Genomic DNA, 19,872 nt, shown 5'->3' on the forward strand with positions numbered 1-19,872 from the left:
TGCATTAGCTTGAGGGTCAAAGTGGGCCACATGCCAAAATGGACTATGTTCTGCCACCAGGAGGTCACAGACAGTGGCGCCTGCAGGAGTTTGGAAGCCCCAATCAGGGAACACCAGGCCAGTCACTTCCTCCTAGCCCGCCTGGCCCCGTTCTGGAATGCAGACTTGGTGAGAGGAGACAGAGCTTAAGAGTTAGGAGCAGAGAAACATGGCCCTGCAATGGCGAAGCCTGGTGACCAGACGAAGGAAGTATGGTAGGGAGATGGACAGGATCATGGAAGGCCTGGAGAGGAGGGCTGGGGGGCTGCACAGTTAATCATCATTGAAAGGTTTAAGGCTATCCCCTAAACCCGTGCTTCCTGAGTTGAAGAAAAAGAGAAGCAGAAACCACAGTGGGGGTGGTGCAGGTAAGAGAGGAGACAGGTAGGCAGAGCACGTGTGGGACTTTGCCCCTAGAAGAATGTTATGGAAAGGTGGCCCCACATTAACATATAGTATGAACACATATTCCTTCAACTTGAAATCACCATCATCACCCTTTACATTTGTATAAGATTCAAGTATTAACAAAGCCTACTTTCCAAACTGGTCTGGAGGTAGGGTAACTGGAACCAAGTAACCTAGAGGCAGCTAGGCTGGCTTAGAGAGAGGGCAGGACTGTGGTTGGCAGGAAATGACATCACTCACAGCCAATCAGAGCTGCTGTCCCAGTCTCCCAGTCTCTCTCTCAGGCCTCGGGTATTAGGCACTGGGATGAAGACGGTCAGGGAGCGGCCCCTTATGCTGTTCCCAGCACACTGTCCTCCCAGGCAGAAAAGGCTGGGCTCTGTGCATCCCCGACCAGGTCGGGGCACTGGCGGGAGGAGGATCAGTAACTAATACTTGTTGAAAGCTGGTGGGATGACAGGAAGTGGCCTGATTGCCTGCGGTTCCTTCAATGGCCAGCAGGGGGACTCAAGAGCCAGGGATCCGAGTAAAGTTCTGCAATGGGGATGCTTTCCCCAGTGTCTAACCTTCCCCAATATGCCCCCTCTCCTCCCCCCTGCAATTTAGGTATTTCCTTCCATCCCATGCTCAGACCCTAACACTTTCACTGCCAGCACACACATCATCTTAGCCACAGAAAAACAAATGGCTTAGTGCCCTGGCCCATATCTCTGTGTCCCATTTTTCTAGCACATACCCCACCCCCCTGCTTCTGGTCCCCCAGGAAAGCTTATGGCTGAAGGTGTTGAAATGACTAATTGGATGGAGACAATTATCTTCCTGCCACCGTTGGGGGTGAGGGAGGGTGCGCAAATGCATGTTTGTGCCCCAGTGGAGGGCGTGCAGGTCCTTCCGCACTCCCTAGCCTGCCCCACCCCCTCCCACTCCCAGGGCCTCCTCTTAGCCAAGTTGTCTAGGCCAGCAGGGTCCCCATGAACTCAGTCCAGGCCCCCTCATCAGGCTTGGCTTGTACCTGCTCCTCCTGGGGGCCTGATGTGAAGGGGCTGGAGCCTGGTGAGCACCCGGAGAGGTGAAGGGAAAGGAAGCAAACCAGGCCAGAGGTCATGGTTCATTAAGTCAAGAGTATTCCACAGCTCTGCTGAGGGGGGGGCGGTCTGTGGCATTCCTGCTGAACCACCTCTTTCAAACAAAAAACCCAAGCCCACTGCTTTCAAGTCAACAGCAACACACAGCAACCCTGCAGGACAGAGCAGAACCGCCTTCCAGGCTTCCCAAAGCTGTGCATTTACAGAAGCAGACTGCCACCTGTGTTCCTGGTCTGAAGAGCCCTCCTTTCGACTGGCAGCCGAGCTCCTGACCTCTAAGCCACCAGGACCCCTCCCTCTCCTTAGGCAGTCCCGTGTCCAGAGGATGTGGATGCCCAGGAGTGGCGAGCTGCAGGGCAGGGGAGCACCTCACCTTCCAGGTGGCAGTGTTTCTCCGGAAATAGGCAAACATCCTGGTGAACCAGTTGTAGATCTCGTTCAGTGTCAGCTGCCTATCAGGGGTCTCCAGGATGGCCTGTGGGCAAGGAGGCAGCAACAGGGACACTCAGTGCCAGAGAGAAGGGTCACACTCCTGTGTTTTGACCCCTAAGCTCACTCCCTCCTGCCTGGCCTCTTGTGGAGTTCCATCCACCTGTAGAAGAGGAAACCCACTGCAGAAATATGTGGGTGCTGACGGGCCCACTGAAGGGGGCTGGCTGGTGACAGCCCAGCCACAGGCTGAAGAGGCCACAGACCACCAAAGGCCTGACCACCTTCCAGGAGCATGAGATCACCCCCCACCCCAGGGAAAGAAATTTAAAATGCCCCCTTGTCCTCAAAAGGGAAGGACAGAGGCATTCTTTGAAGAGAGGTGTTCATGAGGTGAGGTTATTTGGGATTTATCCTGATTTGGGCAAGAGGCACATTAAAACATGTGTGTGGCGTAAATGTGTGTGAGGCTGTGTGCACCTGTGTGGGGGTATATCAGAGAGAGAGGACACAGCAGACAAACGGACGCTTTTGTTGAGTGTGACGATATCAAAAGGGTCAAAGACATGAGGGCTGTACTCACATGGAGGGAAGAGATGTAGGTGTAAATATGAGAGGGTAAGAGAGAGATTGAGAGGAGCAGGCTGAGTGACCCTGGTCTACAAGAAAAAAGGGGAGTGTGTACATGGAAATGAGAAAGTGAATGAAGCAGTGGGTGTGGATAGTAAGGCAGAGTATGCACGTGCACGTGTACCTGTCGCCCCCGAGACACACCCTCATGACCAGAGGCTGACTGAGCTGAGGAAAGGAAATCTGAGAGACACGGGGAGAGACTACAGCTGTGTGTGTGGGCGAGGACAGTGTGTGAGGGGAAGCTCTAGCCCCCCGCCCTGGGGCCCGCCTGGGGATCTCAAAGGGGGTGCAGGCTGGAGTGTGCAGCTGTGTGCTCTCCTCCCCGGGGGCCCTCCTATTTGCATGCTCACCTGGCGGATGAGGGAGGCATAGGTGAAGGGTGGCCTGACATCTGCGTTCTTGTAGAACTCATGATTCTGCGCCAGCTCTGGGGGAGAAAGGCAGACAGGTGAGGGAACTACATGAAGACCAAGCCCAGAGGGAGGGGGCTGAGACCCCCTCGGCCACTCCCACCTGCCCTTACCTGAGGAGATAGGGGAGCAGAACTTGTCATTGCTACTCCTCCGTCGGGTAGGGCCCCCGCTGTGCAGGGAGGCAGAGCCAAGGCCAGGGGGCCTCAAGGGTGTGACGGGGGCAGCGGCCGACGTGGGGGGATGCACGAGGCCGTCTGGGAAAGAATCTGCCGCAGAGACGGCCACCTTGGAGAATGAGGGGGAGCCAGGGCCTGGGTTCAGCTGTGAGCAGTAGAAGGATGGCACTGGGACCAGCACTGCAGGGAGGGGGTCCCTGAAGGCCTGAGGGGCTCTGCGAGGGCACGGGCGGGGGCAGCCACTCACCGGCTGGCTGAAGGGCTTGGGCTCCGAGGGTCGCATGTGCAGATGGGCCATCATTGCCTGCAGCCGCTCGCTCTCCTTGGCGAGCTGGGGAGAGCCAGAGGTGAGCAGGGGACCAAGGTCCTGTGGTGGCTCACTCCTCTTCCTCCGCCATCTCCCAACTCACCCAGCCTCCATGGGCCACATCATCACACTCCTTAGAAAGCCCCCACACCTCACCACTGGCTCTCTCTGGTCCCTGCTCCTGGAAGACCTCAGCTCCTCCTCGGCCTGTCTGGCTTCTGAGGCCCAGGTCCAAGAAGACCCTGTCTATGAGGGCTTCGGTCTGTCCTCCCTGGACCACTGCAGCACTCTCCTGAGACCCCTGGCTTGGACCCCTCAGCACCACTGAAAACCAGGAGCCTTCTAATAGTACTGATCTTTCTTTGGCACCGAGGGCAGGGCTATGGCTACCATTTCTCTGAACACCACAAAGATGCCTAGTCCTGTGGCATTCGGAAGGCACAGAGGGATGCACGGCTGCCTCACATTCACACTCAGGAGAGTCCTCCACCTTTCCTGACTACCCTTTTGTCCCATGTACCCCTCTGCGCCACAGGGAAATGGGTGAAGACTGACGGACAGACAGGTGGATTAACTGTGCAACCTCCCGAGTATCTGTACTCTGTGTTACAGCACTTGGACTCACAACATGGGTTTGAATCCCAGCTCTGCCATTTAGGAGCTGCATGATCAGAAGCAAATTACTTAACCTCTCTGTGCCTGTTTCCTTCAGCAACAAAATGGACTCATGAACTGTATCCATCCCCTCAGGATGTTTTGAGAATTGAGTTACATATGTATCTAATCTCTAGTTCACTGGGTCCCTACAAGTTGTATTTGACTGCATCTAGCAACAATGTATCAAATACAATTCTGTAAGAGCTTCCTATGTCAGCAATTAGTATGTTGTTGATGTTTCCCTTCGCTCAAGTCTCTTCTAGATCTGCCAGCAATGACTATGGCCTTTGCTGAGGTCTCATGGAATCCTCACATCTTGGCTATCAGCTGCCCTTGCCTTATGACCATGTGATCCTCTCATGATTTTCCCCCCGCCCCCCCCCAGTCAGTCAGTGCTGGTGGGGGTGGAGGGAACAGGGACTAGTGAGGACACACACTCCTCAACTCCCAGGGCCACACCTGGATCTCCAGCTGCTGCACCACCTGCATCTGCACCCGGCACTGGGCCGTGCTCCGGTCATCCAGGGCGTGCTCCGTGTTGAGGTGTCTTCCCGCAAAGAAGGGGGAAAGAGGACAGAGTTGGCCCGGGTCCATCCATCTTTTGTCCTCCGTGCCCCCCACCCTGCAATCACCCCCTTCTCTAACTCCACCCACAGAATGAAAAGCAGACAGACCACAAGTTACAAAAGAGGAAGAAAAGTGGAAGCACAGGGCAACAGAGGAAGCTGCCTCCTTTGATGTCTTTGCTAAAATCCCAGCTACAGAGAGATCTAATTGCAAATGAACTAATTAAGTAAACCTCTGACGAAGCGTGAAAACAATTTGTTTGACCCTGATGCTGCAAGGGTCTGGGAGACAGCAGAGTTAATCAGTCAGTGACAGAGCCTGGCACGGCTGTGGCAGCTGGCCGCCTGCCTGTCCGCCAGCCTAGGGCCCTGTCACCAGGCCATCACTCTTAGGGAGAATCTGGGGGAGATGCTGGGGAGGACTAGGGGTGTGTGGGAGGGGGAGGGACAGAAGTGCTGGGCCTTCTCCTACTCCCCCTCAATGCTGCTCTGGCAGCCTGGGGACAGGTGGGGGGGGGGCTGCAGGTCCCAGAATGTGGGCTGGGGGAGGAGGGCTGGGCCTCCTGGGGTGAAAACAGTGAGACAGATGGTGGCTGAAGGCCCCAGAAGGGGCAAGCTGGAAGGCAGGCTGGGGGGTGGGAGGCCTCTGCTGGGGAAGGACATGGTGTGCAGAGGAAAGGGGAGGGGCACCTACTTGATAAACTGGCCCAGGTCTTCACACAGCGTCTCACAGCCTGGCCACTTGCATTCGCCGTGTCCATAAAGGGGGTGGGAACTGGGGGTCTCCTCATGGGAGGAGCTGTGAGGACAGGAGGGAGGCAGTGGTCAAGGACTCAGAAGATCCCAGTTATGAGTCCAGCTCAGCCCTAGTGTACCCTGCTGGTGACACTTTCAACTGCCCTATGAATTTCCCAGATGCCCAGAACTTAGCACCCATATACACACACGTTTCTTTTGTGTGGCCAGCCCCCTACCTGCCACCCCTCCTAGTCAGCCCCTATCTTAGGTGCCATCCCCTGGGGTCCAGGTCTATACTGCAGTGTCCCCTCCCAGCCAGGGCCCCTCACCTGTCTCTCCGAGGCGTGAGCACAGTGGGCTGTCCATTGGGCAAGGTGTGGTGGGCAAGGGGAGGGGACACCTTGGGAGGGGCTGTGAACGAGGTAGCAGTGGCGGCTGTGCCTGTGAGGTCCAGCCCCTCCTGCTTGACGCTGTCCTCGGCAGGCTGCCCCGGAGCACCCTCACCCTTCCACAGCTGGGGCAGGTCCGTCGGGCACACGGCTGCTGTAGGCAAGGAGGGAGGCTGGTAGGGCCCCAGGAATTTGCGAGGCCTCCCCTGGGCGGGGGTCTGGGGGGCTGAGCAGGGAGGGTGGGGCGGAGGGCGCTCACCTTGTGGGAGGCTCTGGAGGGGCCCCGAGGCCTGGTTGGGCTGTAAGCTGACCAGCCCCTGTCTTTGCAGGTTGAGCAGGTGTTGCTGCTGCAACTGTTGCATTTGTAGGAGCTGCTGCTGGAAGGCCAGCTGCTTGTTCCCCAGTGCCTGGTGGGGGGCCCGAGGGGGTGGGCAAAGAGGGGTGCCTTCAGCCTCAGGCGTGCCATCTGGCCCCCACCCTGCGGCCACCCCCTCCCAGGGCCTGTCAGCCCCTGGAGCTGCCGTTGCGGCGTCTGCAGCTGCAGCTTCTCTGCTCCCGGCCCAGCTTCCATAAGGCTGCATGCCGCCTCGCAGTAAACACACGCATGCACGCAGGCGCGCGCAAACACACACACACAGCCAGACCCAGACACGCAGCGCGAAGCCCGCCTCCCGCCCACCGCCCTCCTTCCCGCAGCCACTCCACCCGCACCACAGCTGTGTGAGCGTCTGTGGGGGGCTCATCACAATGATCGATGAGCCTGTCAGGATCGGGGGCCACTCCCAGGTGGGCATTCTTCCCCACATGCCCGGTGCGCCCCAGCCTGCTATCTGGAGGGGGCCTCCTCCCCTAGCTCCTCTTCTCTCTTGCCTTTAGATACTGAGAATGGGGGACCTGGGCGGGACTTTAAAAGATCCGCTGGTCACCGGAGGCGGACATGGTGAACAATCCTAGTTGGGCGGGCACATGCTCTGGCACTCTCTCCTGCTGTCCCCGCCCCCATTCAGTTCTCCCTACAGGCGCGGACAAGCCAGGCTGTCAGCAGGTCTTTGCTGAGCCCAGGAGCCAAGCTCTTCCTGGGAGCTTGGGAATTGGGGCCGCCTCTGCCTGCCTGGCTTGGGGGTGGGGTGAGGTGGGGTAGGGGGCTAGCTATTCAATATAGAGGAGACAAGACAGAAAAACCCCAGCCTAGAGATTTAAGGGCCGATAATGCTATGATTATAAGCGTGAGGAGGGGTGGCCCAGGGAGTGTGGAGGAGGACTGGGTTCCATCAGGGCCACCTTTTGGGGAGAGGTGTTCGGAACCTAGTGGTGTTTGGCCAACAGAACGCTTAGAACATGGGGACGGGGGCCGCTCGCTGCAAGGCCTGGGAGGGCACTCAGGATGTGGGCTGGGGAGTTCTGAGGGCAAACTTGTATGGAAGGAGAAGGGGTGGCTGGACGGAGGCTGGCTTGGGAGGAAAGTACCAGAAACAGCAGAATTGAGGGAGGGAGTGTAGCTGGGGAGAGGAGGTGGTCTGAGGGACTGAAGAATGAAAGACTGAGGTGCTGACAAGTAGGCGTGAAAATGAGGTAGCTGGACATGAGCTGGGACGTCAGGGACTCACACACAGATGACATGCACACACATGTCCACACACGTGTGCAGAGATAGCCTTCTTGTGTGAATTAATCCAACAACACAAGGTCAGGCAGGAAAGAATGAACAGGGTGAGGGTAGAAGAAGACGTTTCAGTGAGCTGCTAGCCCCACTTTCCCAGCTACTTCCTGAGTTTTCCACTATTCCTGGGAGTCCCTTCTCTCCTGACCACCTGACTCCGAGACACAGGAGGGACTGGGGCTACAGACTGGGGGGGGGCCTTTTGGGGAGCCTGCCCCACTCTGGGAACTGCAGGCTCTGACAGAGCCAACGAGGCCTCTTACCTCTTTGGGTTGCTGTTTCCCCGCCTGCTGTTGGGTGAGGAGCTGCAGGTGGAGCTGCTCCTGCTGCTTCTTGTAATATTCCTGCAGCTGAGGGGGGGGAGGGAGTAGTCACCTCGGGCAGGGGGCTGCCAAGCCCCAGAGCAACCCCAGCCCTGTCCTGCCTGGGTGGGGTGTTCCACCGCAGTGCTGAAACAGGTGTCATCCTAAGCAGGGCCAGGGTGGGGAGGGAGTTGGCAGGGAGGGGGGACCCCATCCTGCAGCTCTGAACCCTCCCTGCCTCCTGGCAAGGCTCCTGAACAGGTCATGACAAGGTGCCAGGGTGTTCCTGTACTTTGCTCTTTCCGGGGGCTCTAGAGAGAGGCGAGGCCAGCACACGAGGAGGGTGAAGGCTGGGTGGGGGCTGCTCTGGGACCACACATGACCTCTGACCTCCCCCAAGGTGCCCTGGAGGAATGCAGATCAGTCCAGCCTGAGCTGTCTCTCTGGGCTCCAAACTGGTTTCTGCAGCTGCCCTGGCTCTTGGGGATGTTGGCAGTAAACAGGGAGGGAGGTGGGAGGCCAGGTGGAAGGGGGGACAGAGCCCGCTTTGTCACTCCCCCCTCTCCCTGACCCCCAGATGCCCCAGGGCCAGACTTACCTGCTGGAGCATGAGCGCTTGTTGCTGCTGAAGCAAAGCCTGCAGCTGCGGCGGGGACAGAATCTGCTGCATCTGCTGCGGGGTGAGCATCTGCGGCGACATCATGGCTACCGACACGGGTACCTGCTGGATTGGGGCCCGTCAGTCAGCTCACCTGGACGCTGGACTGCGCCCGCAGAAGAGGCGCACGGCCCAGGCCCCACAATCAGTATGGCAGAGGGGCTTCAGAGGCAGGCTGCCTGGGCTCACGTCCTGGTGTCCTGCTTCTGTGTGTACCAGTTGTGTGTCTTTGCTCAATTTAACCTCTCTGTTCCCTGTGTCTCAAATGAAAGTAGCCACAGCGCTCATCTTGTTAGGTCCTCACGAGGATTCTTGGGTCAGATCTGAACCTGGCAATCACGAAGCACTCATACAGTCAGAGAAGGGCAATAGCAATCCACTGCCAACTCTCCCCGGGCTCTTTCTTAGGAAACTGTGTTAGAGGCAGGCCTCTCCTCTCCCCCAGCTTTGCCTGCCTGCAACCGCGGAGAGATTGAAAAGCAGCCCACATGGCATGAGAACCTGGGCTGTCCCCCATTCACACGCACATGCACTAACACACCTGTCTAGGTGGCACACGTAGCGGCCTCGCGTGGACACACAGGGGGCACCTGCTGGAGCTGTCGTGGTGTGCAGGGTGTGCGCGTGCGCAGCTGTGTCTACAGCTGAGATGTAAGAGCAGAGGCAGGGATGAAGAGAGCGGGCTTCTGTCCTGGCTCTGCACTGAATGCACCATGTGACCTCACACAGACCACTTGCCCTCTCTGAAGAGCCAGCTTCCTATGTGCACACCTGGAGATTACCTCCAAGAGAGGTCTCCTTCTAGGCTTCTAAATGCTTTCTGTCCCTGTCTTGGGCCTCTCCAGCAGGCCCACAGAAGTCAGCTGCAGGTCAAAGGCCCAGGAGAAGTAAGAGCATGGTTTTTCTTAGCTAATGCTGTCCTGGCCAGGGCAGTCCAAGCTGCTATGGTGTCCTGACCCCCTCGCAGCAGTGCAGGTAGAAGGGCCTCAGTCTGTGAGCTCCTGGGTCCAGGAGCCTTATCTCATCTCCCTCTCACTTGAACCTGGCAGAGCCGGGCACACAGTGTCTGCTGCCCTGGGATCCTTTGATACAGCCCAGAAGTGGAAGGGAGAGGTGAGGGGTGGGATGCAGTCTAGGAGGAGTGTCCTATATGAGTCTGTCCTGAGTGGCACCCCTAGCGGGGCTCCAGAAACTTGTGGCCCTGTCACGATGCCTCTCTCCCAGCTTTACCTGTCCCCTTTACCTGTCCCCCTACACGGGGAGGGACACGGACTAAGCTTCGGGCTACTCATACGGAAACACCCGGGTGGAAGGAGTAACTACAGAAAGGCAGCCAATCCAGGGACATCAAAGATGTCACAGTCCCTGCCTCTTCTCGTCCACCCCATAACTACTGATGGAGCCGGGCTAACCATGCTGGGCTTTCTCATGTACCCCCATCAATGGCTGTCCAACCATCCCTGGGAGTTAGTGACCTGATGCTTTGTGTTGACGGCTCTGAGGTTTCTGAGTGGGGGATGGATATGTTTCACCCAATTTCTACCAATAAGGAAACAAGAGATCAGGAGATGTAGGTAACTTGTCAAAATGGCAGGGCTGGGATTGCAGCCCAGGTCTGTGTACTCTGTGGGCCTGTCCCACCCCATCTCCACCTGCCTGCCCCAGAGCAAGTCTTGAGAAGGGACAAGGAGAGGCTATGGAAAAACTCGACAATCAAGGGGTCAACAGGGTCCCCCTTTAAGCTATGCTCCCAGAGGACACCACACTGGTGTTCTACCTGCCTGGGGCCTGAAACAAGGGGTTAGATAATACCATTCACTCACTCTCTTTGCAAAACCAGCCCTTGTGTGTAGTATCAGGTGCCATAGGCAGCTGAGGCAATAGCTTCAAAAACTTAGGGTTTGAGGTCTAAGGACTCAACCTGCACGCTGAGTTGGCATGCCCAACACCAGGTAACATCCCAGATTATCCTTTCTACTTTGCTCCCTTCCCTCCCTTTAAGCCATATGTTCCACCAAAGAGGCAGTGCTGGGTGCAGACCCTAGGGTGACCAAGGTCCTCCTCCCAGGCATTTACCTTTCTCTGGAACCACCAAGCCTCACTTTGCCCATCTGCTCTGCTAACTGGGTCTGGAGCACACCTGCCCAGCCCACTTCAAAGATGGCACATGTATGTGCACGATCATCGTGACATGCCAGGTACTGTGCTAAGCTCCTTCCAGGCATTATCTCACTGAACTTCCAAAGCAACGCTGTGTGTATGTGTGGTCTCATCACTGTTACCACTTTACAGAGGAGAACACTGAGGCCTGGAGAGATTTAACAATTTGTCCTCCATGCCTAGTGGGAGAGGGGGAAAGCAGTAAGTGAAAGTGGTTTGCATGCTATTAAATTCTATGCCAATGTAGAAAACAAGAAAAATCAATCTGGAGTTTCTTTCCTCTCACTTTTTTAGTCTCTTCCTTCCCCTCTTATTGTCCCTTAGGTATGTCAGGGGCCCCAGAGGGCACTGCATGGACAGGGTCACTGAGGACTGAAAAGACTGGCCACTCATTCCTGCTGGCAGTGAGCACGAAGAGATGAATGTGACCCCACGGCAGGAGAACCTGAGGCCAGACACCTGGATCTTTCCAGGCATCAAGTGTGAGTCACCAAGGGTGGCATGCCACAACGGATGTGGCATTTCCTTCCCTGGGGCTTTCCTGCTTGGAGGCAGGGGCATGGAAGCAATGACCTGGGAAGACTTCCACAGCCCCTGCCATTCCTGCCAATACTCAAGCAGCTGGCTGGAGAGGCTGCTCAGTGATCTGAATAGATTATCTGTGTGTGCTTATAGGCTAAGGTGGCCCAAAGGGGTCAAGAAAGGTCAATGAAGTAGCTACCTCTGCTGATCCCCTGAACTAGCTGGCTCCACTCACCTTTCCTCACATCCTCTCTGGGGTTCTGAGAACTGAGATGGAGTTCCCTGGTGTCCCCACTAGCCCCTCAGCAGGCTGGATGTGCCAGCATGGGCATCCATCAGCTGGAAAGCTCAGCATAGCTATGAGTCACCATGTGGAGCTGGGCCAGGGCAGCGAGATGCTTACTAAAGCCCTGGCAGTGTGAGCCCTGGGCTAAATGCCCACAGCTGCCTCCAGCCTCTCCCTTAGGCCCGAGTCCTCCACCCACCACTACTACAGTTTCTTAAACTGGCTAGGAGTAACAAGGATGGTGTCCGTCACCAAGGAAGCTTATCAAGGGGCTGTGGATTGACGTAGGTGCAATCTTGTGCCGTGCTAGAGATCCTGAAGATGACTAGAGGCAAAGTCTCAAACTGGATCTGTTTTGGAGCTGCAGCAAGAGAGATGGTGGTGGGATACCAAGAAGAACTTCCAGAAATGCCCGGGAAGGACATCTTGGGATGACTAAGCAGAGAAAACAAAGAATGGGGAGTAGGAAGAGCTCAAGAGCCTCTCCTCTGTTAACTTCCTCCCAACACACTCCGGGAGTGTGGACAATCCTGCCTTGGAGGGGAGTGGAGAAGCACCCTACGGGGCCACTGAAAAGGATGCAACTGACCATTTGTTACCAATTTTACTTTAGTTCCAAATCAACAAACTACACTTTCACAGTTGGGTGAGGAACCTAGTCTTTGTTCTTCCCTTCTCCCCTCTTCTCCAACACACCAGCCCTGAGCTACTTCTAGAAAACCTACTTCTAGGCCTTGGGCCCCATTCTGGGACAGAAACACTTGCCCTCTGTGGACAGTGAGTTTGAGGACAGGTGCAAGGAGGCAAGGAAGAGATGCAGGGTTTGGAGGAGAAAGACAAAAGGTCAAGAGATGAGTCTCCAGGCTCCCAGGGGTCTAATCCTGCGTCTCCAGAACTTCCAGCTGCCTGAGGCCCACAGAACTATCCAGCTATGCGTTGTCTATCAGGGGTCTGTGTTCATTACTGTCCTAAGCCCAAAGATAGCATCACACAGTACAGGGATTAAAGGTGTGAGTTCTGGAGCCAGCCATCAGAGTTCAAATCCTGGCTCTTCCTCTTGTTAGCGGGGTGAATGTGCACAAGTCACTTAACCTCCCTGGACTTTAGTTTCCTCATCTGCAAGGTGGGGCCAATACTATCACCTCCTACAAGAGACAGTCAGGATGCGCCTTAGACACAAGAACGGTAAGAGTCAGTCTCACTTCCTTTGAACATGTTCTCGAGAGAGACTAACTGCTGGAGAAGGACATCATGCTAGGCAAAGTGGAGGGTCACAGGGGGGAAAGAGGAAGACCCTCAATGACATGAGACGGCTTCATCGAGGGCTCGAGCACACTCCCATCTGTGAAGATGGTACAGGATGAAGCAATGCTCCTTTCTGCTCCACATGAGTGCCTAGGTGTTCGCACAGCCCCCAACACCACCACACACAGGACTGTGAGGATAAGATGTAATCTCATAGCAAATCTGTGAAAGCACAGCAAAGTGTAAATTTCTTAGCATCTGTCCTGTGGCAAACATTTTATAAATGTTAGCTCTAGGAAGTATGGAATACATTTATTTGTTTGTTGAATGAATGGACAAATCAATTATTCAAGGAGAGAAGCCTCAGCAAAGCAGCCTTTTACATCTGTCCCTCTGATCCAAAAGCCTCTTCCTCTCCTGAGGAAGACTCTGTAGCCTGGCCACTTCGCTCAGTTATTTCCTATCTCCTGCTTCTTACACCTGCCCTGAAGTCCTTGACGCCTGAACTCAAGTCACTGCACTGCCACTTGCACCTTTCCTTTCTGTTCTAAGGGGACACTGTTGCTCCATCTCCCCCTCTCTGATCTAAGATTATTGTTACTACATGCCATCAAGTCAGAACCACCAATTCGTAGCTGACCCTCCAGCAGGTTTTCAGAGGCTGTAAATCACGCAAGTGGAGACTGCCCATCTTTCTCCCATGGATCGGCTGGTGGATTCAAACCACCTGCCTTTGGGTTGGCAGCACAACTTCCTATCCCATAGGCCAGCAGAGCTCCCCTCTGTACTAAGAAGAGGTTGCTAAACTCAAAGGCTTGCAGGTGGTGGCGGTGACTCAGGACAGTAGCCATTTCAGATCCAGGAAGTACAGGGGAGGCCAAGTTCACACCATGAGGGTGTGAGAACCTTCTGAGTGGGGTGGGAGGACTTTCTCTGCCTGTTATCTGGAAATCCACTTTCCAGGTTTTGCCCACTCCTCCCCCACCTGAGGCCACTCTCTCCTTCTATGCCCAACTTCTCCCCCTTAAAGGCTGTTTCATTAAAGATTTTTAAAGCGTGCTCCTGCTGCCACCCCACATCTGTCTCACACCTTGAACTTTTTCAAAGCACTCTGATTTAAACCCCAGATCCATAGTCAAGAGCTTCAGATTCTACCCCCAGAACAAAGCCCAGGCCTGGGTCCTCCTCCATGCATCCTGTACCCCTTCTGACCTCCTCTCCACTCCATCGGCACCCCAGCCCAGCCCCCACCTCGTGCCCCAGACTCTAAGAGCGCCTCCAGTTCAGGATCGCACTCACCCTTCCTCCCCTAGATAAACTTCCTTTCAAAGCCTCACTTAATCCTCTCCCCAGCTCCAAGCTGCCCAAGCCGCCTCTGCCTCTGCCGCTGTGAGGAGGGGTCTTCGGAAAGACAAGGCTGAGGGGGGCTGGGATGCTGGGCCCAGGGGGAGGGGAGCAGGCTGCCCCAGTTGTGACCCACTGCAGACACAGACTACAATTCTCCCAAGTTCTTTGTGACACAAAAGGTAAACAGAAGGCCTGGCTTCCCCTTGCCCCATAGGTCTCCCCTCCCCCAGCCAGCCAGATGGGCCTGCAAGCTGGGGGAAGGGAGAGGGGGGAGAAAAGGGCAGATTGTGCAAAGAAAAACAAAAGAGACAGAGACAGAGAGAGACAGGAAACGAGGGGAGACAGCAGAAAGACAGTGGGTGAGAGATAAGAGGAGACAGATCCTGGGGGACATGGTGACTAAGAGCCCAGGTGGGGTGACCTAGAGACCTGGGAAAAGAAAAGGACAGACAGAGTGACCCACAGGGACAGAGAAACAGAAATACAAGGAAATATTTGAGTGACAAGTGAATTAGAGAGACACCAAGAACCCGACACACACAGACTCTCAAGGCTGAGACAAAGCAGGGCCGGAGGAAGCTGGGTGATCAGGTAGGGCAGAGAGAAAGCGCAAGTTTCTTCACCCCACCCCTGCACAGGCTGTATTTCCCCCTGGAAAGCTGCCCATGTTTTTGGTACTGGGGGTTGGCGAGAGCCATTCTCCAACTGGTCCCTCCCTTCCCTCTGGGCCAAGCCCACCCTCGCCCACTGGCCCTAGCCCATGGGGTGCCCTCCTCCTCACCTGTACCGCAGAAGCTGACTGTTTGCTGTCATTGTTCCCAGGGGAGCTGAGGCCTGAGGCCTGCTGCAGCAGGAACTGCCGGGCCACCTGGAGAGCCTGCAAGACAGGAGCTGAGTCAGTGTGGGCTGGAGCTGGGGGGACCTTCAGGATCTGGGATTCAGGGAGCATCTGAGTGTTAGGGTAAAACAGGACATCCATGGAGTCAATGTTCCTGTCCCATGGTCTATGTGGGCTTTGAGATGAGAACAGAAATAGAAGCCACTAAGAGAAACTGTTTCTAAGTCCCTGAGCGGTGCAAATGATTTGCATATGACCACTAATTTATAAGGGAGCTCTGGTGGCTTAGTGGTAAGGAGGTGCACTGCCAACCCAAAGACACATGGTTCAAAACCACCAGCTGCTCCTTGGGAGGAAGATGGTCAGTCTTCTCCTGGGTAAATCCTGTATAAATTTCTGACTCTAAAACCCCACTGGAGGGGTATTAGCTATGGGTCAGATGCGACTCAACGATACATAACAGCAAAAACTAATTTAAAGATTGTTGGTTGGAATTCACTCAATAATGATGCCATGAAAGAAAAGACTGATGATCCTCTGCTGTACACACTGCAGCCAAGAAAATCTCCATGCAACAGCTCTACTCGGTACACACACAGGGCAGCCAGGGGGCGGCATCAACTGGAGGGCGTCATATTTGTTCTGTTGTTGTTGCGGTTTGGGATCAGAGCCCATGGGGGCTCCCACTGTCAGACCGAGTGAGGTTTTGCTGGGATCACAATAAGGGCAGCAGAAGAAAGGGTCAATGGTCACTAAGGGCTGCAGGGAAAGGCAGAGGGCAAGGGCTCAGAGCATGAAGCAGAACAGGGACAACTTACTGAGGAGCCACTGTATCAAGCACTGCACCAGTGAGATCTGAGATCCTTCCACAGGGCTGTGAGGGAGGGATTATCAAGCCTGGGCTGCAGCTGGGAAGCTTCATCTCGAGGGGGTTAAGTGGTGTGTCCATGATCACACACAGCTGGATAGTGTCAGAGCCTGGTCCCAGGCCACCTGCTTTACTGATGTTGAGTCTGGGAGGTTAGGGCATAGTATTCACTGCGGAGTCAAAGCCCACAGCCAGGGGTGATAGAGCCGGGTTTAGGGCTCAGTGGCCTATCTCTGAGCATCGTGTGGTCTTCTGAGCTTGGGGAATCTGAGTGGGTGTACAGGACTCTGCGGTCTAGGGGACTTAGGCCAGATCCTGGACAGTGTCTCTCAACTATCAGCAGAGTTACAGGGACTGTGGTAATCTGAGTTTAGAGGTCAAGGTGGCATGACTGGGTGCTAGGCCAGAGGGAACATGGGGAAGGGAGGTGTGTGGCATTTGCAGAAGAAACAGAAACAGTTCTGGTCAGTTAGTGGGCTACTGTGAGAGTGAAGGAGTCAGTGAGCCAATGGAAAGTAAAAAGTGTAGAGGGAGGAGGAGTTAGAGAGGCCCAGAAAGTTCTCTGCAGGATCAGCTGGACCTTCATCCCTCCAACACTGGGTCACAGCCTTGCCAGAAATGACCTGTCTGCCCTTGGGTTCCTCCAGGGCCCCCATGAGGACCTGACTTAAGCCTCTGACCTGGGGCTTTGGCTTCAGGCAGAGCCGAGTTTGGCTACTAGCTATGCCACCGACCAGCTGTACAACCCTGGGCAAGTTACTCCATGTCCCTGTGCTTCAAGTTCCCAATCTGCAAAACCAGAACACTATCTCCGAGTGACTCGGGGAATTACAGGACCAATGCTTGGCACACAGCAGGCATTCAGGAAGTGTTCACTCCCTTCCCTTGTCATTAATCTCTCGACAATTCTCTCCTTCACCTCCTCCAGCCTCTCCCCAGCACAGCCTCGTGCCAGGCGCACTTACTAAAGGAAATGCACCCACTTGGGGCTCTCTCTCCCCACACCTGGCCACACACATGCTTGTTGCTTCTCCTATAGACTTTAGCTCCCCTACCTCACCACCCTCACAGCAAAATCTTCTTTGGGGGACTATGGATGCATGTGTACACACTCCACACTCAGCAAACAGTCACAGAGCACCCACAGGGACCCAGCATACATACGCATCCACCTTCACAGCCACCTTCGCAGCCTGAACATTGAGGCCTAAACAGCTGAACCTCCCCTGAGGCTTAAACTGAGTTTCATTTAGACAGGTATCTAAATACACTCCAGCAGATCTGTGAGAACCTGTCCCACAAACAAACTCGGAGTTCATATTAGCATGCTTCCTCGCCAGCCCCCCATGCCCAAGGCCGTCTCTATTGCACCCTCTCCTCTGCTGGACCACAGCTGGGTCAGGGTCCTGCACTCTCAGTGGGAGGAGGTTCCATCTTTCCAAGATTCAGTGAAGAGAGTCTGTTAGCCCAGTGTGTAAGGAGTTGCACTGCCACCGCAAAAGCAAGCAGTTTGAATCCACTAGCTGCTCCTTGGGACAAAAGATAGATACTCTCCTCCCATGCCATTTACAGCTTCTGAAAATTCGGTGGATGATCAGCTCTGAGTTGGTTCCGACTCGAAGGCAGTGAGTGAGTGAGTGAAGATTCAGCTGAGAAAGCAGAATCTGCCGTTCGTTACTTATGAGGCTCTAAGAAGCTGTGGGCAAAGAGCTGGGGGACAAGGAAAGGAGGGAATGTCCACGAGGTGATGATCAGGAGCAGACTGCTGCCTCTGTCTTCCTCAGCAAGACCCCCCTTAAGGTTTGATAACATGAGTTGGACAAAAGGTACAGGAGTTAGAGGCGAGGTTGGGAAAGGTGGTTGTGCTGGCAAGCCAGGGGGACACTGGTCTGGGAGAAGCACCTCAGATCCCTGGGGCAGTGGGAAGCAGCTGGGGAGGAGTTTCCTGGGCAAGTTGTGAGATAGCCTCCTCAGTCTCCTGTTGTCGGGGAGGGGCCAGCATTGCTGAGTGCACTCCCCAAGGACTCTCTTACTCTGTGGTCCCCTGAACATGAAATGACAAGACTTATTGCGGGGGGAGGGAAGTGGGCCAGCCTCCCTGTGTGACTCACACGTCACTCGCGCTTCTGCCCTTTCTCTTACCTTGGGTCTCCTGTCCCCTCTGCCCCAGGCTCCCTGTCGCTTTAGATCAAATCAAAGAGCTGGGTGGACTTCATCTCAACTTGACATGACCGCATGTGTGTCAGAGTAGAACTGCTTCACAGGATTTATGATAGCCATTCAATTGACGGCCCTAGACATGGCCAAGGCTGTCCGCCCCCCCAGCCCCATGTTCCTTCGTCCATTCACGTCTACGGAGCACCTTCTGTGTTAGGGGCCACGAGAGGTGCTGGAGACCCACAGAAGCAGAACTTGACCTCTGCCTTAGGTGTTTGGGGTCTGAGTGCTATACTGACAGACTCTATGATGACATGGAGACCTACAAGGAGGTGGCCAGTCCAAAATAGAAATGTGTACTCACTGCCCCTAGGGCGGAACAAGAGAAAGATCTCTTCTGTTGTGGGAAGTCCAGGAGGAAGTCCAGGAGGGCTTCTCAGAGGAGGTAACAGTTCTGCGTGAGTCCTGAAGGTGAGTGCATCAGATGATCCAGGAGGGTGAAATGGCCCACTGTGTCAGGGAACTCACTTGAGGCAGGGAAATTATTAGGGGCCTGAAACGGAGTTCTGTAGGGGGAGGCGGGGAGTAGCCTGCTTGGCCTCCAGGTCACCATGGTCTGAAAACCGCCCAGCCACCCACTTGGCCTCCACTAGGTACAGGCCCTGTGCTTGGAGATGGGGAGCTGATGAAAGTCAACACAAGGTCATATCGTATCAGTTGCTTATGGCCCAATTTAGGACCAGGTACCACTTAAAGATCACCCTGGAAGCACCAGATGGGCAGATACATCACTGCAGGGTCAGAGCACTGTAAATGCCACTCCACTCGCCAGTCCCCACCCTCTCACCAAGGGTCTCAGTCAGCGATAGCACTCAGGAAGTCCAAGGGTCCTAGGCCCAAGAGGCATGCTCTCACGTGGTCACTCATGGTGTCGGGTATGCTCAAGACTTCCCGAAGCCTGACCCATGCCCCATCTACCACTCTGAGTATCTTCAGGCTGACACCCTGACACCATGGACGGCTCAATCACTAGACCACCCACCTCAAAGAGAGCTAGGAAATGACAGCCGAACGTCCTGACAGGGGTCCCTTGGGAGCACAAAGAAGTCTGCTCTTAGCTACTAACAGAAGGTTGGCGGTTTGAATCCACCATGGAAGCAAGATTTGGCAGTAAGACTGAATGGCCACTGAAAATCATACAAACACAGGGTCATCTTCAGTTAAAATCAACTCGACGGTGGCAAGAGTACATATCTCTGAGAACCTTCCCTCCAGTACCCAGAGGTCCTGTGATACCCGCTGGGGAAGTTCATTTTTGTCTAGGCTGGATGTGCAGGCAGACACCAGCCAGCTGAGAATTTAAGTTCTCTGTCAAAGCTACCAAAGTACACTTAACTGGAGCTTCACAACCCTGAGCTCGGCAGAATGGGCATCACCATCCCAGTTCACAGACAAGGACTTGAAACCCCATGTCCCACAGCCAGCGAGTGATGGAGTCCAGACACCTCTGGCTGTCCATCCCTGTCAGCCTGACGGTCTCCCGCTGTGTCTCCATCTCACACACATCTCTGCTCTCAGGTCTAAGGCTCTGAAGGAAAGGTGGAAGCTTTCTGAAAAAGGAAAAGACCAAGAAAGGGATCTCCGAGAAAAAGGTGAGCTCAGATTCCCCTCCGTGCTGGTGGCCAGGGCTGACATGAGGGAGAAGATACGATGGGAAATGTGGTGTGGACCGGGAAAGGGCGCTCAGGACAGACTTTCCTCCTCCTGTCATCCCTCAGAGGAGTCCACGAGCGGTGCCAGTGGTTGAGTGTGTCACTGCCAACCTGGAGTTTGTGAGGTCACCCAGAAGTGCCTGGGAGGAAAGCCCTAGGAGTTCTACCTCAACTCCTGTAACACATGGGATTGCCATGAGTCAAAACTGACTCGACTACAGTTGTTGTGGTTTGTTTTCTTTCACATCTTACACTGAGAACAAAAGCCCCCTCTCTG

General features: G+C 55.0%; 1 protein-coding gene across 3 annotated transcripts in view; it reads right to left on the bottom strand.

Moving 5' to 3' along the window:
• Window positions 1–19,872, bottom strand: part of FOXP4 (forkhead box P4) — a 36,220-nt gene that overhangs the window by 4,829 nt on the left and 11,519 nt on the right. The window contains exons 2-12 of one of the 3 annotated variants that reach the window (XM_006882008.1): window positions 14,802–14,897; window positions 8,401–8,523; window positions 7,764–7,844; window positions 6,100–6,247; window positions 5,781–5,994; window positions 5,408–5,512; window positions 4,607–4,694; window positions 3,431–3,514; window positions 3,118–3,328; window positions 2,945–3,021; window positions 1,906–2,007 (exon numbers count right to left, since the gene is read on the bottom strand). In XM_006882008.1, coding sequence (XP_006882070.1) covers window positions 1,906–2,007; window positions 2,945–3,021; window positions 3,118–3,328; window positions 3,431–3,514; window positions 4,607–4,694; window positions 5,408–5,512; window positions 5,781–5,994; window positions 6,100–6,247; window positions 7,764–7,844; window positions 8,401–8,523; window positions 14,802–14,897 — 1,329 coding nt within the window. Of the gene's footprint in view, window positions 1–1,905; window positions 2,008–2,944; window positions 3,022–3,117; window positions 3,329–3,430; window positions 3,515–4,606; window positions 4,695–5,407; window positions 5,513–5,780; window positions 5,995–6,099; window positions 6,248–7,763; window positions 7,851–8,400; window positions 8,524–14,801; window positions 14,898–19,872 lie in introns of all 3 variants that reach the window. The other 2 variants (XM_006882010.1, XM_006882009.1) reach the window with 2 other exon arrangements.

Source organism: Elephantulus edwardii, unplaced genomic scaffold (genome assembly GCF_000299155.1).
Source record: "Elephantulus edwardii isolate Elephantulus edwardi_28Jun2011 unplaced genomic scaffold, EleEdw1.0 scaffold00017, whole genome shotgun sequence".
NCBI lineage: Eukaryota > Metazoa > Chordata > Mammalia > Macroscelidea > Macroscelididae > Elephantulus > Elephantulus edwardii.